General features: G+C 42.9%; 1 protein-coding gene across 1 annotated transcript in view; it reads right to left on the bottom strand.

Annotated features, from left to right (window-relative positions):
• Window positions 1-17,856, bottom strand: part of LOC138284407 (mucin-2-like) — a 1,933,778-nt gene that overhangs the window by 343,876 nt on the left and 1,572,046 nt on the right. The window contains exon 61 of the mRNA XM_069223144.1: window positions 9,530-9,570. Within this exon, the coding sequence (XP_069079245.1) occupies window positions 9,530-9,570 (41 nt within the window). The remainder of the gene's footprint in view (window positions 1-9,529; window positions 9,571-17,856) is intronic.

Here is a 17,856-nt window from a genome sequence, read left to right on the forward strand (position 1 = left end):
TAGTTGATACTCAGAATTATTCAGTCATGCTTGTTATTTTGTAAGACTGCCCCAGATGTAAGCATGCACTAACAAGCAAGAGTTTTATAGAAATAGCCAAGTTAGGTGTCTTAGAGGCAATGCACTAGCTAAGCCTGCAAAAACATTGTCATGATGTGAAAGACCTGGTACTGAGGGGGTATTAGAGGTGTACAGGGGTGCGGCGGGCAACTGACCAATTGGTGGATATGGGCATGCTGTGACAGGGTGATGCCCCTGAAATGCCTCCAGTAGAGGACTCCCATTCAAGTGAGTAGCCAGAAAATTAAAATGCCCCCAGGTACAATTAAACCTATGATGATATAAAGAAAGTGAAGCAATTAAGTTTGACCATTCCTAGAATTGTTCCTTTCACCCTTACATCACCCATCTATACATTCAGCCTCCAATCCTTTCTTCCATCTGTAATTCTTGCAGGCTCTTTCACCTACCCTTCTGTTTACACTTCTTGCTTAATTTTACCAATCCATCTCATTCAGTGATTATTCCGCATATCCACCCTTTTACCCACCCTTCCTTCTACCCATTCATCCATTCTTCCACTATTCCATTTATCCATTGATCATTGTGTCCATCGCCCATCCATCATTTCATATATAATTTCATTCTTCCTTCTGGCCATTCTTCCATACATGTACCGCTCCCTCCATATTCCTTTCTTTCCTTTCTTCTTTTTACCTTTCCTGGCATTATTTTACCTATCCTTTCACCCTATAGCTCATTTGGTAAATATAGATTTCTAAAACAGAACCAATTATTTATTGTGGTTTTACAGCTAATAACGTAACATTAAACAAGTGTGTGCTCATCAGACGTGTAATAGGGCCATCAAATATCCTGTTGTGTGAATTGTAATAAATACTGAAAACCAAGTGAACTTTCACTGTGTACATGTGGGCATTAAATTGTGTTGCCACCAGTGGACGCTTAGGGGAACGCAGCCCATCATCCCCAATGATCCTTTTAATATGTTCACAGGAAAGCCTAAATTGTAATTTTCGCGGTGATTGTTCCAGTACATTTTTCAGAATCATCTAAATACCCGGCTGACCCCTGAATAAACCATTCATACATTTTTAGAAAAAAGTCGTGAGAATGCGCCAATGTAATTTTTTTGGGGGAATGTGTAGCTTATGGTTCCTGGATCCATGGAAGTAAAGCATACTTTTGGATTGTCATTAATTTTCTAATACTCCCCACAGCGAGTCTAGAGAATATAGATAATGCACACAGATAGTTTAGGGAAAAAGGTGTGCAACAACTATGTCAGAATTTATCGTTTTCTTTTTTTAAATGATGCCATGGAAATACCAGATTTTCCACAAAGGTAATGTCTGCTTTTCGCTCCCTCGTAGCTGAAAGAGTTGGAAAACGTCATGTTGCAATTATGTTTCTCATGCCGAGTCACACTTTTTCAAGCACAAAGAACTCAAGCGAGGATTCGATTTTTTAGCAAAGAAGGTATTAGGTGTAACTACAGTGTTCCTCGTTTATTTAACAAATGATCAAAAAACAATTAGGAATCATACTGGTTTGCAATTTTGTAGGACTTTGCTTCACTTCTACTGAGTTTTATGACAAAAATAAGTCCTGGGACTGGATCAAAAAACATTTTTCGCTGACGCTCTTACGTGTCCTTGATAGAAAATAAGGCATCTTTTACCACTGTATCATCAACGTAGATTTGTGAAGGCAGGTGTGTGCAACAGTAACATTTCTGCATATACAAGTAGACGGGCTACAACTGAGGAGCAGCAACACCACAGCAGCAGAACATCATGTTAAAATAACACAAGAATACCACAAAACAATATTTCAAGACAGCGAGAATGCATCAAAAAATGTAAGGCAAACACAAAAGCGCAACTCAGCACTACAATAGCAATCAAATACAACAAAGGATACTAACGGCAGAATAATACACCAATTCAACACAACACAACAGCACACAGTTTCAGTGATGTTGTGTTATTATTTTCTGGTGCTGTGGGTGTTATTACGTTGTGCTCTGTAGGTATTTTAGTGACATCAACAAATGCTGCTACATTTCCAGCCGAATGTGGCATATTCCTTTAAAGTTCTAGCGACAAACCACAATTTGCCACTGCTTATAGGGTTAAAAACGTGCTGCTCAACTATTTATGACAACAGTCAGCTCAAATCTGTGGCTGAGACTGGTCTTAAATTAGCACTTCAAAGGGGCAAAAAACAAAATATTATTGACTGGCTATTTCATGTCCTTGGCCCTAAGTTAGGGCAATGCTTAGTGCAAACACATTTTACCACAGTACTATCAAAGCAGGATTCCGGCGGTGCTAATGGGTGACCAGAATATTTCTGCATATTTGTTGTGTGCCATTTTATTGTAGTTTTGATGTGTTCTGTTTTTGAACTGCAGTGATTTTGTGCCACGTTACTGCTTGGTACTGATGTGCTGTACTGTGGTTGTTAAGCTGTGTTTTGCTTTGTTTTTATATTAAGCCCTGTTTTAATTATTTTGTTTTGTTGCGTTGTGAATGTTGTGTTATGTTATGTTCTTTACTTTGGATGTGTCAATAAATGCTGCTATATTTACAGCTAAAGCAGCATGCATCTGTAATAAGCAATGATTCACCACTAAGGTGATAACATACCACTTCTCCACGACTTCAACTATTTAAGACACAAGTCTACCGAAAACTGAGACACGCATAGATTGCTCTATCATGAATCGTTGTCAGTGATTTGATCATGACATTTAAATGGGATACTTTTAAGGGTTACAATACAGACCCCTGTTGAGTTTAAGTTATATTATGCAAAGAAATGGTTTGTGGCCCAACTAGATGCAAATGTGCAACTATCCCGAGTGGGAGAGACGGGTTTCCTGAAGAAATGCCAGCTTGATGGTGTGTTTGTTTGACTAGGAGATAGCACTTTCCATTTCCTTGGGTTGCTCAGACCTTGAATGTTCCATGTTACGCATGCTCGGTCCAGTCCCTGCATGCCTCTAGAATGGGGGCCCATGTAATGAAGCACGCAGTGTAGAGTAGTAGCAGTGCAGTAGACAAACAAAAACTTAACAGTTCAACAATAACCCAGCAGTATCATCAACAGGCGAATCCCAATAAACCGTACATATAACATCAAATTAAACATTTAAACATTACGGTGTACACCTCAGAGGGGTGGGAAACGCTTCAGGGGATGATACCCTACTTTAGACTGGTTATGAACATTAGTGGTGGCAGTTTCTGTCAATTGTTCAATCATACTGGATGTATCAGGGTGAGCCGGAGTTCACTGATTAGTCGAAGAGCTGAAATTGTGTGCAATACCAGTCAATTTAAGGATAATTTAAACACTAAGTCCCATATTAATATGCAAAATGCAAATGCGGCGCTAAAAAAGTATAAATATGGGCCTAATTGTTCCAGGTAATCTGGTGGGCCAAGCTGGGCTGCCATGGTGGATGCAGTAGGCGAGCGATCAGGTGTGTTGTATTGCGAGGAGCCATTCCCTCCCCATGCAGTTTGCAAAATTGGTCCACGTGTGAGGGAGTGTTGAATATCTGATATCGTCCATTGACCTTCACACGGAGGCGCGCCGGCTAGAGCATGTTGCATTTGAGACCCTGTTTCCTAAAGATATTTTTGACATCGGAGAACTTGTGCTGAGCCTCCTGACCCTCAAGCATAAGGTCCTACACAGAGAAAATGTTGAGCCCGGATGATTGTTTCTCAGATGTTTTTTAGGGGGGAATTCCTAGGTCCACTAGATGCAGTTTCTTTCCAAGGCGGGGTGAACATGTGAGCTTTGCCAGTAAACGCTGTACGTTGTTGGAGCATCCCACACCCATTCTAAACATTCAGACACCTAATATGGCAGAATCAACAGTCTGCCAATGACATGTGAATACCGCTGTGATTATTTGAAGGCCCACCTCCTGCCAAGCAGTTCGTATTATAGTGGGATAAGTTTAATATGAGACGGGTCAGCAACCTTATGTGCAGTACTTTTAAAACTGCACTTTCTGCAGTAGCAGTTACAATGGAATTCTGCACAGCCTTTCTGCCTAAAGGTCCCCCGGCAGATTTGCCTTTCTGCCTAAAGGTCCCCTGGCAGATTTGTGATGCAGGTAACAATTCCTGCCACACTAGTGTATGGCATAGTTACAATAAAGACATGGGTTTGTCTGACTTGGTGGATTTTTCATCCGTTTAATTTGTGTTTTTAGTGTTGCCTGCCACACGTTGAGTCAAAAGATGACCGTTTGGGATGCCATACTTCCCCCGGCATGGCAGCCTGTGGACGTAATGTTTGTAACAGGTGTGATAAACAGAGCCAGTGCCCTGCTATGCAAGGTAACTCTTACCTTCATAAGTAGTGTATTGATGGTTGGGTGGACTGTTGGTGCACTGGTTTTTATCTCGGCCCTCCGCATACTTTTTACATGACAGGTTACATTTTAGCACTTGGTTTCCTGATTCTGTGAAACTAGCCCCCTCTTTGGCATATGTGCCTTTGGCTCAAGCAATTGGCGCGCACTATACAACACACTAGAAGGATTTCTTTTAATTGTACTGTTGGTTTATAAACAATAACAAGGATCTGCATGCCACTAATAATTTGTTGTGCACTCCTGCCATTTTGGGACTCAAGCTAATAATGATGCTCTAATGGAGCCAGCTACAATACATTGTGTAAATATTTTTCACTAGGTCTTCCGTCTTCCACTGTCCTGAAGAGTCCCATAACCAGAAGTGGCTGGAATGCAGCAACTCTAAATTGGAGAAGTCTCTAGAAAATGTAATCCATTAATAATCTTGTTGTGCACAGGCAAAGAAGCTGAGGACTAAAGTTGTTTTCAGTTTGAGCACCGTAGTTTGACTACCTCCGACTGTGACTTGATATAGAGACTTTGAAAAAAGCAAAAGATACATTTAAGTATGTGAAGAGTGGAGAAAAGAAATATTTCAAGCTATTTTTTGTGCCATTTTGTGTACCTCTGTTGTAATTCTGTGTCATTCTGTTTTTCAGTTTTTATTGCAGTTGTCTTTGTGATACAGTGTGAGATGTATATGTTTGACAATGTGTTTAATATTCTTTATGTCATTTTTATATGGATTTAGAGGTCCACTCCAGGTAGGAGCAATATGAAGGCAGATGTGAGCTTGTGAACAAAGATTTCATTAAATGTTCTGGAGAGTAATATACCGTTATGGAGGTGACAAATTGAAGTTTTTACCTTGTAAGTGTTTGTGTTTAATAATTAGTCCCCACATTACACCTCCTTTCTTCTATTTTCCTCTGAAATTGGAGGGGGCCTCGTTTCAGAGCTAGGCATGGCACAATGTCCCTGTCTCTGCATTTAAAAAAGGTGTGCAATAATTGGGTGTGGGGGGGCACCGGGTGGGAGACATTGGCCCAGTGATCTGTAAGCTTTCTAGATGAAGATGTCTGGGTGTCCAATATTTGTGGATTCTGCCATTCCTATGATCAGCAGATTATTATGTCCGGATCATGCCTCTTGGTCTTCATTTTTGGCTACTACAGATTTGAGCATGAATTCGACTTTGCCCACATGCTTCACAACATTGGAAGTGTTGTCTCCCATTTCAGAGATTCTACGTTCCCCTCCATCTTGGTGCACTATGCAGGTCCAAGTGCTTACCCATGTGTGTCCAGGAGGCAGTGAAGAGTGTCAAAACAAGTGTTAATCGATCTTAACCCAGTGCGGAGTTCGGCCATGATGGCAGACGCTCTGTCCAAACATAGTGGAGCAGAGTCATTATGAGGGGGTTCCTCTGTATCTGATATTGAATGTTGGTGCCTAGGACCCCTGGCTGGGTCAAATGATAGTCTTATTTGTTTGGAGTTGCCATGCCCATCATGTGCATCAGGATGATGGACTAGTGGCTGGTATGTAGATGCCAGATGGTATCTGATCCTCCCAGCACGGGGGCAGGTCATGCCATGGCCCAGGTCTGTTGGATAAAGTAGGAGGGAAGTCCACTTTACGGGCTGGGAGTTGTGCAGAAGTACAGTGAGGTGTTATGCATGAGGACGCATCCTCAGTCAAACATTTGGCATCCACACAATCACTGTCCTCTTGGACATGAGTCCCATCAGTATTAGAAGTAAGCCAATCCACACAGCACCTGCCTGTAAGGGGGTGAGGTCACATTGTGGCTCAGCTGGTCACTCACTAATGTGGGAGGTAGGGAAGAGCAGTTGCAGGGCACAACAAGTTTTGAGGGGCACTTCAGGAGGCAGACAAGCATCACAGGTGTGAAGGCAGTCTTTGATGCATATTTGCTCACACCCTACAGGCCCCTGCTGTGACGATCCGATGTCCAGGATGTCCTCCATGGGGCCGTAGTAAAATATGGTGTGATCTGCTGATGGAGTTGGCCTTGGTATGGCTGTCAGGCGTACGACTTGTGGGCTCCAAACATGGGTGCTTGGCAAATGTTAGGGCAAGGCCCAGTCAGTTATAGGGGCACATCAGCGGCACGGGTGGCATTCAGCAGGCCCCACAGGCTGTTGGTGATGGTGACAGCAGTGGGCACTGTACTCGTCCTCTAAGGACCTGGGGCAAGTCCATGCTGTCCAGAGTGATGGGAACTGACCATTTGTGCAGCAGGGTCGCAGTCTAATTTTGCCCCGCATGGCACCCCCCCACGGTTCAACTTGCTCTCCGTGGGGCTTGGCTTTGTGAGCTGCGGCCCTACCTTGTGCCAAGAATCACAGCTCATGTCCTACCACTGCAAGTTCTGCAGTTACATCTGGGTCTCAGGTAGGGAGTCTCCACAATGAAGGTGGTGGATGCGAGTTGGATCAGCCTGCTTCCTGCCGGGCCAGAGCACACAGTGGCCCGACCCTCAGACTCACCAATGGCCCCTATTGCCATAGGGCCTCCAAGGGACACGCCAGGCTAAGGCAGTTGGCTGGTGTTTTGGTGTTACCAGGATCTTCCTGGAACCTTGGGCGGCAGTTAAGCACTGAGAGGGCTTCCCTCCAAGCAATGAAGTAGCTGTGGCATGAAGTAGTTGGTAGATGGGCACAGAACTGCAGCAAATACAGGTGCTCAGCCCCAGAGCTTCAGGGACACATCCCCTAAATTGTCATAGTTCTATCCACAATTAGTCAGTAGATTTTACTCCAACACCATCAACTTCAAGACTATGCAAAAGACGCATCTACTCCAAATATATATATAGAAGAGGGGATTAGTACAAAAATTATTTAAATGCATAGCGCCCACTGGAGAGGATATTTGGAATGTTTCCTAAGATACATATATTTTCATTTTATATAAGGGAGAAATACTCCAGGACTAGTACTGTGTACTCTCCTTTTGATTGTACCTTTTAAACCTAAGACCCAATCCTGACAATAGGCAAAGGGAAGCCAGGGGACCATGTAGAAGTTCATATTTGGAAACTTATATCATCATCTATCAAACTAAGGGGCCTGTTTATGAGCTGGTTTATGTTGTTCTTTCACCACGCAAATTGGTACAAGAGTGGCGCAAGCCTTACATGTAATTTATGAAGCCACGTAAGGCCACGCAGAGCAAATCACTGTGTTACCTTACTCTGCCCTGGGAAGGCATTCCATGGGCATTGCATGGGTGTTCTCATTCAACTCCCATGGTTTTTGACACATTCCCAGATTTACCAGAAGCGGTAAACCTGGGAATGTGCCAAAAAGATACGCCTTCTCATGTGTGGCTTAACTGGGAGAAATATCTTTATTTCTCCTTGTTATTTATTCTTTCTATGTGTGCTGTATTATGGAGCACACACAGAGGAATATGCTTCTCAGGATTGTTTTTCTGCAGGAAGGTGTGCCTTGCTGCACAAAAACAATCATACACGCAACACAGCCATCCTTGCACCATGGTGCAAGAGTGCCTGTGTTGACCCTATGCAGCCAAAAGGGTGTCCGTGGAGAAGAAAAGACAGGAATGTGCTGTATTGCCTTAAATACAGTGCAACCTTGCCCTTTCCCTTTCCCTTTCTCGCAGTGAAGCAAGGTGACTTGCTATGCTGCATTGTATGACATTCTAACAGGCCCCTAAGTTCATATCTAGACCAAGTGGAATTCTGAACATGGAAGTTGATGCACAGTTGATGGACAATGTTGATCACCTAACTAACCTTTCCTTTAGTGTTACTAATGAAAATGCAAATGAAATGTTTAATAATAAAGTATAAGTATTTGTTGACATAGGTAAAGCAATCCTCAGAACATAAGCACAATTAGACTCAAAAAGCATTCTAATAAAATTAAAATAACCCCGGCACTTCACAAAAAACAGTCATGGAACACATATTCACTGTACAACTCAACAACATCAAATTGTAATAATGGAACACAAAAAGTAGCATAACTCACATCACACCCACAACAAAATGTCATGCAAAAATATGCACAAATATGTGTGTTACACATTATGACGGAAATCTGGGGCCTCATTTACTAAGTTTTGCACAGGGTAGCGCCGCAAGCCTCTTTGCTGTGCCGTCCTGTGTCAAAACAAATGGACAGGAATGTCCAGTGAGATATGTTGCATTCCTGTTTTTGTCCCATGCCCTGGTGCACAAATTGCTGCCTAGCGACAATGTTGGCACCCTTGCACAATAGTGCAAGGGTGCCTGGATTGCAGGGATGATTGTTTATGTGCAGGAAGGTGCACATAAACAATCATTCAAGGGGTTTTCCTCTTTCTATGTGTGCTGTAGAATGCAGCACACATGGAAAGAGGAAGAGGAAAAAACGGGGAGAAATAATAATTTTTCCATTGAGCCACTTTAACGCCACACGTGAGGTTTCATGTGTCTGTAAAAGATGTTTGCAGCAAGCATTAACTTACCTTACCACTAGAGGCCGGCGAAATACTTAAGCGGTAAGCAAAACGCTGAAATTTTGCCCTTTTTGAGGCCCACGGAGAGCAAACAATTGAGACTTCTTTGGGTGATAGAAAACACTCAACACAGTTGCACTGCGAGATGATGGACAATATATTTACTTTTATGCTAACTGTATTCAGGTAAACCCATTGTCCATGATACCTGATACAAACTTTTAAGATCACTGTCATTATAATTATTTTAATGTAATTACCATTAAGCTAATTTCGGTGTCAGCGCTGGGTGGCACACGAATTCCTGTTTGTGTACATTTCTTGAAGCCAGAAGAAGGAATTCATGTTTTGCTATACATTTTGCCTGCATTCCTCTAATTTTTCAGGTGCATGTCGAACTTTCTGAATTTTCTACAGCTTCCACATCCTTCTACTGCGGATTGAAAAAACAGAGCCCACCTGGACTTGAAATAGCGCCACTCAAAAATGTTTTGTGATCTAGCCCTGTGTCTTTCCATGTACGTATATTTAAGGCGAGAAAATGTTGAATGTGCAGCCTTGCATGGAAAAAATAATTCCCTGCTAAAATAATTAAATTGGTAGCATAATACAAATTCCTTGTTGTAAAGTCAATCTTACCTGATATTCAGTGCCATCTACGATACAGACAGGCCTTCGAGCTGTTGGAGAATGAAAACACATTTGTTAATGAGAGCATTTAGAAGTCAAAAAGTGTTTCTGTTAGTGCTTACAGGAATGTTACAGTCATCTGAAATCAAAATGTGATATTTGAGATTAATATACCAAGTGGTACAGGAATACATTTTCCGTCCTATTCAAATCAGAAGGTAAAAAACATAACCAGTGATCATGAGGCTAGTGCGGACACAAGCTGGGTAATTTTGCTTATAGTGGAAACAAGTTTAACCCCTTCGCTGCCAGGCCTTTTTCCCCTCCTGTGCCAGGCCTTTTTTGGGCTATTTGGGGCAGTTTGCGCTTAGGCCCTTGGGGGCAGATTGACCTAAAATCGGCCAGTCTGCCCCCAAGGTGGGCAGAAATGATCTAAATACAATTTGCCCCCCAGGGGAGCGACCCTTGCCTAATGGGTCGCTCCCCATCTCTAAAAAAAAAAACAAACAAAAAAAGAAACACACACAAAAAAAATGTGCCCTGGTTCCTAGAGGTTTCTGCCCCCCCTGGGGGCAGATCGGCCTAATAACAATAAGCAGAAAATGGCCTAAAATAAATTTGCCCCCCAAACCCCCCCCCCGGAGCGACCCTTGCCTATGGGGTCGCTCCCACTGCGTGACATTGGCGCCAAAAAAAAAAATCCCCGGTGCCTAGTGGTTTCTGCCCCCTTGGGGGCAGATTGACCTAAAATTGGCCAATCTGCCCACAAGGGGGGCAGAAATGGTCTAAATACAATTTGCCCCCCCAGGGGAGCGACCCTTGCCTAATGGGTCGCTCCCCATCTCTAAAAAAACAAACAAACAAAAAAAAACACAAAAAAAATATTTGCCCTGGCACCTAGAGGTTTCTGCAGATCGGCCTAATAACAATAGGCCGATCTGCCCCCAGGGGGGCAGAAATGGCCTAAAATAAATATGCCCCCCACCCCCCCAAACCCCCCGGGAGCGACCCTTGCCTACGGGGTTGCTCCCCCTGCGTGACATTGGCGCCAACAAAAAAAATCCCCGGTGCCTAGTGTTTTCTGCCCCCTTGGGGGCAGATTGACCTAAAATTGGCAAATCTGCGAAATGGTCTAAATACATTTGCCCCCCAGGGGAGCGACCCTTGCCTAATGGGTCGCTTCCCATCTCTAAAAAAAAATAAAAATAAAAAAAACACCCAAAAAAAATTTGCCCTGGCGCCTAGAGGTTTCCACCCCCTCTAATAACAATAGGCCGATCTGCCCCCAGGTGGGGCAGAAAAGGCATTCGGGAAAAATGCCCCCTCTGGGAGCGACCCTCGCCCAAGGGGTCGCTCCCTTATGACAATTACAACCAAAAAAATAAATAATCCCTGGTGTCTAGTGGGGTTTCAAAAGCCGGATTGCTTGACGCTCAGAGAGACTTCAAAGGGAAGGAAATACATACACAGGGCCTCCCCCATGTGATCGAAAGAGAAATGCTTTGCAGAGCTTCCAGCGCGATGGGGGAGGCCCTGTGACAAATCAGCGCGCGCTCGCACCCTGATGTCAAAGGGGGGGTGGGGGTTTCGGGGGTGGAAGGGGAAGGGCTTCCCCTTCCATCCCTGCCTTGGGGTGGGGGTTGGTGGGGAGCACAGGGGGGGGGAGCGCTAGCGCTCCCCCAGTTCCCGTGCCTTGGACGAGGTGACCTCGTCCAAGGCACTCGAGAGGAGGTTAACAGACCCAGAGCAACTAAACATCTTGTTCTATGAGCTTATCACCTGTGGAGAACTTAACGGTTGTGCGTGCCCTTTGCTCTTCTTAAATAAATCTCCTAAAAAGGTTGTCAGGAGTAGCGTCTGCTACATCTGTATTTATATGTGCAATCTGTGGGCCACGTTATGTTTAGTCCCCTGCGGATGCACCTGTTTTATATGCACCTTGGACACTGCAGTATTACAGAAGGGACCTCAGAGGCCTCTGTGCCCTTTCTGTAATGGAGATAGTGCTGCATACCTACAGTTCCTCTATGCTGCACTAACTTAAAAGGGTATTCTCTCATTGGCATGTGGGCATTGCTCAATGCAAATGAGAGAAATACACGAAGCACGGGTGAATGCAAATAAGGGAAGAGCTTGGCCACTGCACCCACACCATGTTATGGATGCAGGGGCAAAAAGGGCGTCAGGTGGCGTACTGTCTGCGTATCACGGAAAAGTGGTACTTAGTCAGTGCACCCTCTGATGATAGCCCTTTGGATGTCCCCCCAAGAAATTCTCCTGCAGGTGGATGCAGTCACTCACTGCAACTGCCTGCAGGGGGATCTCCACTCCCCATTTGAAGTCAGATGGGTGCTTTATGCACCTCCGGTCTACTTCATCTGACCCCAGGCATTCTGATATGATGTCCCTCTCCTGCACTGGGCATTTTATAAGTTATAAAAGTAATAAAACTTACAACTGGAACGCAGTGAGTAATAACTGAGCTAACAATTAAGTGCAATTAGGCTAGAAACACCTTTCTGTGCCTTTTTTCCAATTAGATTTACTTGTACTCAGCACTGTTGAGAGAAGTATAAAACAATATCACAGTATGTGTAAATGCAATCAAAAATGTTGCAAACAATCATGTGAATACTGTGACTCTTGATTTACTCATTTGACAATAGATATGAATTTTTGATTGCTTAACGTCTTACTTATAGCATTTCTCAGAATCCCTAATTTCATTGATACATATGCCGTCTGAGTCTTTTGTCTCATTGATACATTACCTTAATCCATAGTTCTGTCCATCACAGTTAGTACAATATGTGGTGCGTACCCACTGGAGATGGTAATTGGACAAAATATCAAATCAAAAATATCAACTCACAGAAATTTTGAGTTTTTAATATTGTGGCACATAAATTCCATGATGCAGAAATATTGCTGACATAAATATCGCAGTTTAGGTAAGTAATATAGTTTTCAATAATATCTGTGTTGATAATATTGTTTTCAATAATACAGTTGTAAAAAATATTGTTTTTAATTATCTTTGTGTTTTAATTATATTTTAAGTATATGTTTTAAATTGTTTGTTTAATTGTTGTTAATATTTATAAATATAGTTTGAAATTTTAAGTTAGTAATCATTTTTAATGTAATTGTAAACAGTAATGTTATTTATTATTAAGTGATAATTATGTAAATTGTGTAATTTCTTTTTTTAATCTTATATATTATTTGTGGGTTTTTGCGCTTGTAGTGGTATAGGGTGGGACATTAAGTAATGATTTATTTTTAGTTAATTATTAATTTATTGTTTATTATTTAATTTATAAATATGTAAAATGTGTAATTATTATATTTTTGAAGTTTGATTTTAGGTGTGGGTTGTGCTTCTAGGGGTATAGGTTGGTAATACGTAATATTTGATTATTAATTCATTATTAATTCTTTACTTATTATGTATGTAAATTGCATAATTATACTTCCTAATTAATATTTTAGATGTGGGTTGTTGTATTTGTAGGGGCATAGGGTGGGAAGTTAAGTACAAATTAATAATATATTAATTAATAATTTGTACAAGCATATTGAATTAACAATTATGTTAATAGTTTAACAATTATATTTTTGATGTTATATATTAATTGTCGGCTGTTGTTTTTAGTGGGGTAATAGGAAGCTATATAAGTAAATAATGATCAATTACTCATTAATTTATTAGTTAGTATTTTGTATTGCTTAATAGCCTAATCATGTTATTTCATTTTATTTTATTTTGCATAAATTGTAATCTGGGCTGCTAGGTTTGTGGGAGTACAGTGTGGGAATTTAATTAAATAATCAATATTGTTTTAAATTGTATGCTAACTATTGAAAAATGAAACAATTGTGTAAAATGTTTACATTTTGTTATATGTATATATATGATTTTAATATTAACATTTTTATATTTGTGGTCAATTAATTGGGTTACTAAATTATGGTATGTGTTTTAAGTGAATTACTTTCTTTACTGCTGCACAAACTGGAATAGGAAAAGTACATTTTACCCCTTGTGAGGCCAACTTTTTTTTGTTTTTTTTGTTTTTTTTGTTACTGTTGCACAGACTGGAGTGGGAATAGTAAACTTTACCCTTCTGGAGTCCAATGCTTTCCTTACTGTTGAATAGACTGGAATAGGAGTAGTACATTTTACCCCTCCTGGGTCCAATGCTTTCCCTACTGTTCCACAAACTAAAGTGGGGATAATACATTTTACTCCTCCAGAGTCCGATGCTTTCCCTACTGTTGTACAGACTGGAATGTGAATACACATTTTTACATTATGTATTATATTTATTAACACCTTCGGTGCTCATAATGGAACGGTTCTGTCATGAGCACTGCTGGTCGTGTAGTGAGGATAAATCATTTCAGCCTTTTCACATGACCATCAAATCCATCTTCTGTTTACAGCAGAGCGATTTCTTTTTGTTAAAACAGCCCCAGGAGCTGGGAAAGAGCTTTTCCAGGTTCCCGAGGCTGTTTTCAGTTTTAAGTGAAGTGATAAGCAGTGCGTTTGGCGCACTGACATAATTTCAGTGAAAACAGAAGTTAAATGAGCCGATTGGCTCATTTCACTTTCTCTATCTTGATGCTAAGGGGACTATCTCAGCCCCTCGAGCAACAAGGCAGACAGGAGAGGTATCATTCAAAAGGGGAGAACCTCACTAGAGCTTAAGGATTGCTTCAGGATGGTGATCCCCAAGCAGGAATCCACCACTAGACACCAGAGGGGGGTGCCTGAGGCAAGGGTGTTTGCTCCCTCCAGCTTATTTTAGGTAGTTCAGGCTTTCTGCCCCCCATGGGGGACAGATGGGGGCAATAGCTCTGATCTGCACCCCGGAGGACAGAATCGCATGATACACCAGGGTTTTTTTTTAGGTAGTGTGAAGGGGCATGTCAGTGCCCCCACCCCATTTTAATCAATGGGTAAAGTCTTTCTTCCTCTCTGGAGGGCAGATGGGTATCATTACCCATGATCTTCCCCCGGGGGTGGGCAGAAAGCCCACTAGACACCAAGGATTTTTCTTAATAAAAGAGGGGTGGTGGCTGCCCACAGTGGGCATGGCTATCCCCTGCACAAAACAAATGGGGTTAAGATTTTTGGTCTCCCCTGAGCGGCAGATGGGGCAGTAGCAGTAGCCCGTAACCTGCACACAGGGGAGGCAGAAAGCACACTTGGCATCAGGGATTTTTTTTTTTTTTAGAAAAGTCTATGGGTGGGGGCTGCCCAGAATGGGCATGTCAATGCCCAGACTCCTCCAAAAATGGACCCAATCTTTCTCTTCTGCCTGGGGGGGGGGGCAGAAGACCTATTACACCCAATCTGCCCCCACCAGGGAGGGTGAAAGCCCACTAGGCACCAGAGATATGTTTATGGGCATGCCAGGGAGCAGCCCCGTAGGCAAGGGTCACTCCCCCTTTATTTGGGCACACATTTTGGCCGTTTCTGCCCCCCTTGTGAGCAGATCAGTGATATTTTAGGCTCATCTGCCTCCAAGGGGGGCAGAAAATCATAAGATACTACGGAAAGTTTCTCTGTGTGTGTGTGTGTGTGTGAACACGAGCTCGGCTGATGGTCTGTGTGACTGGCATTTGGCTGGCTGTATGTGTAATGGCATTTTGCTGGTGGTGTGTGGACTTCGCTTGCCTGGCAGTGTGTGTGGACTGGCACTTGGCTGGCTGTGTGTGTTAACTGGTGCTTGGTCAGTGGTGTGCGTGGATGATGCTTGGCTGGTGGTGTGTATGGATGGTACTTGGCTGGAGGCATGCGTGGACTGGCGCTTGGCTGGTGGTGAGCATGGACTAGCGCTTGGCTGGTGGAGTTGGAGGACAGTCCTTGGCTGGTGATGTGCGTGGATGGCTGTGGCTGGCAGTGTGTGTGGATGATGCTTGGCTGGCAGTGTGCATGAATGGTGCTTGGCTGTCAGTGTGTGTGGATGGCGCTTGGCTAGTTGTGTGCATGGACTGGTACTTAGCTGGCAGCGTGCGTGGATGCCGCTTGACTGGTGGTGTGCATTGATGACGCTTGGATGGTGGTCTACAAGGACTTGTGATTGGCTGGCTGCATGGCTTCCATGGATTCCCCAGTGTTTTCTCAACCAGAATCACCTGCAAACTTTAAATTTAGCAAAAAAGTTTCATTTTCCTCACATTTCTGTGTGGAAATATTGTAGGATCACCTTATGGCACAAATTTACTACAACCCAGTGTTTCCCTCGATTTCCAGATAAAAATGATACTTCACTTGTGTCGGTGCTCACAGCAGTCAGCCTAACAATGTATAAAAAGAAAGATTGAGGAGGAACCAAAGTGTGTCCAAAAGGGCAATCTACACATTTTTGGTTCTTTCCTATCGCAGGCACTTGGCCCACCCACACAAGTGAGTTATCATTTCTATTGGGAGACTAAGAGGAAGGCTATGTGGTAGAAAATTTGTGCTGTTGAGGTGATCCCGCAACTTTTCAGCATAGAAATGTGAGGAAAGTAGGACTTTTTAGGTAAATTTGAGGTCTGCAGGGGAGTTTTGGCAAGATGTTTGGGGATCAAAGAAAGCCAAATCTTCCTGGTCTCCCGCAGGTGTCTCGTTTTCAGAAATGTCTGGGTTTGGTAGGTTTGGTCCTGGGCTCAGCAGCCATCTAGGGAAACCTACCATACCCAGACATTTCTGAAAACTAGATGCCTGGGGCAGTTCAGGGAGTTGTGGTTTTCTGGTGGATCCCCTAACGCTTTCTTACCCAGAAATCACTTCAAGCAGAAATTTAGCTACAAAAATCACATTTTCCTCACACTTCTGTGTAGGATCACCAAGGATACACAATTTTCCTGACACCTAGTGTTCCCCTCAGTCTCCTGATAAAATGATACCTTACTTATGTGGGTGGGCAAAGTGCCTGAGACAGGGAAGAGACTAAACACATTTTGAGGTTTGCAAGAAATTCTGGGTAACAGAACCTAGTAAGAGCCACACAAGTCACCCCATGCTAGAATCCCCTGGGTTTCCCTAGGTAACCACTGAGCTAGTGCCCAAAATCCACAGCTAGGCACACTGGCAAAAAAGAGCCCGTTTTCAGTGGAAAACTGTGATGTGTTTTGGGCTGTTTCCTGTTGTGGGTACTGGGACAACCCACACAAGCGTGGTACAAATTTCATTGGGAGATTTTGGGGAGTGCTAGGTGCAAAGAGGTTTGTGGCTCCCCTTGCAGTAAATCCTACTTCGTTTTAATGGGATAACAGGAGTTAGTTTAGCCTTTGGCTTGCAGACTCGTGCCCCCGTCACCTAGTGACTTTTAACCTACTTAGCTTGCTCTGTCTTAGCACATTTAATTATTTATTTCTTCTAAGATGGCTGCCTTGTTTAGAGTTAGGCCACTTGTTATGAGTTACATTATCGGTGTCACAGCACTAAGGTGTCAAGATCTAGCACCAAAGACAAACAAACAGTAGGCCTTCACACTTAGGGATTTTCCCTCTCTATACTTTAGAGGGATAATTGCCGTCCAAAGCATGTCTGTTATCTATTGCTTGAAGATCTATATAAATATATCGCACTTTAGACAGATAATCAGAGGGATTCCGACCAGAGGGCATCGCCACCATCACTGATATCGATGCTGCAGTTGTCTTGACGCTGACCCAGTCTTCGTGTCCCTATGGAGTCTGAGATAGAGACCTCATTCCAAGGTAACAAGGGTTGGGGGCTCCTTTCATGGACATGGCATCGGCAGATTAGGTTTAACAAACCCAGCTCTCCTTTAGGTAGGAGGTTAGGTCGTACGCATTAGGGTATTAGGGCATATTACATTCCGTATGTCTTTTTCATGCATTGCAAGATGGTGGGGGTCTTTGTAATAATGACTCTCGTCTTCACAATTCTGTTACGTGCATTATTCATTATCCTAATCATTGCAGCCCATGCAACGTATCGCAAATTGCAGTTATATTGAATAAAAACTATTGAAACTTTACTGCATCTTTGTCATTGCCTGCGTTTGTATGAGACATGATACATCTGTGAGAAAGGGGTAATCTCTGTTTAACTACGACACTCCCTAAGATGTCTTATTCTCAAGTCCATGCGTAAAGGCTGCCACAAATCACCTTTTTATTATTGTGTTTCTGGTGAGGTACTACTAGTGAGCCGGTGAGGTTGGGACAACAGTTGCGACTTGTTGTAGGAGAGACGTAGTCACCTACAAACAAAAGTACTGTCATCCTTTAACTAGCAGTCTTGCCTAGAGCAAGAGTCCAAACTACGACAAGGCGCCACCAACGATGGTGTTTAGGCATTGATTTATGGATAC

Source organism: Pleurodeles waltl, chromosome 3_1, assembly GCF_031143425.1.
Source record: "Pleurodeles waltl isolate 20211129_DDA chromosome 3_1, aPleWal1.hap1.20221129, whole genome shotgun sequence".
Classification (NCBI taxonomy): domain Eukaryota; kingdom Metazoa; phylum Chordata; class Amphibia; order Caudata; family Salamandridae; genus Pleurodeles; species Pleurodeles waltl.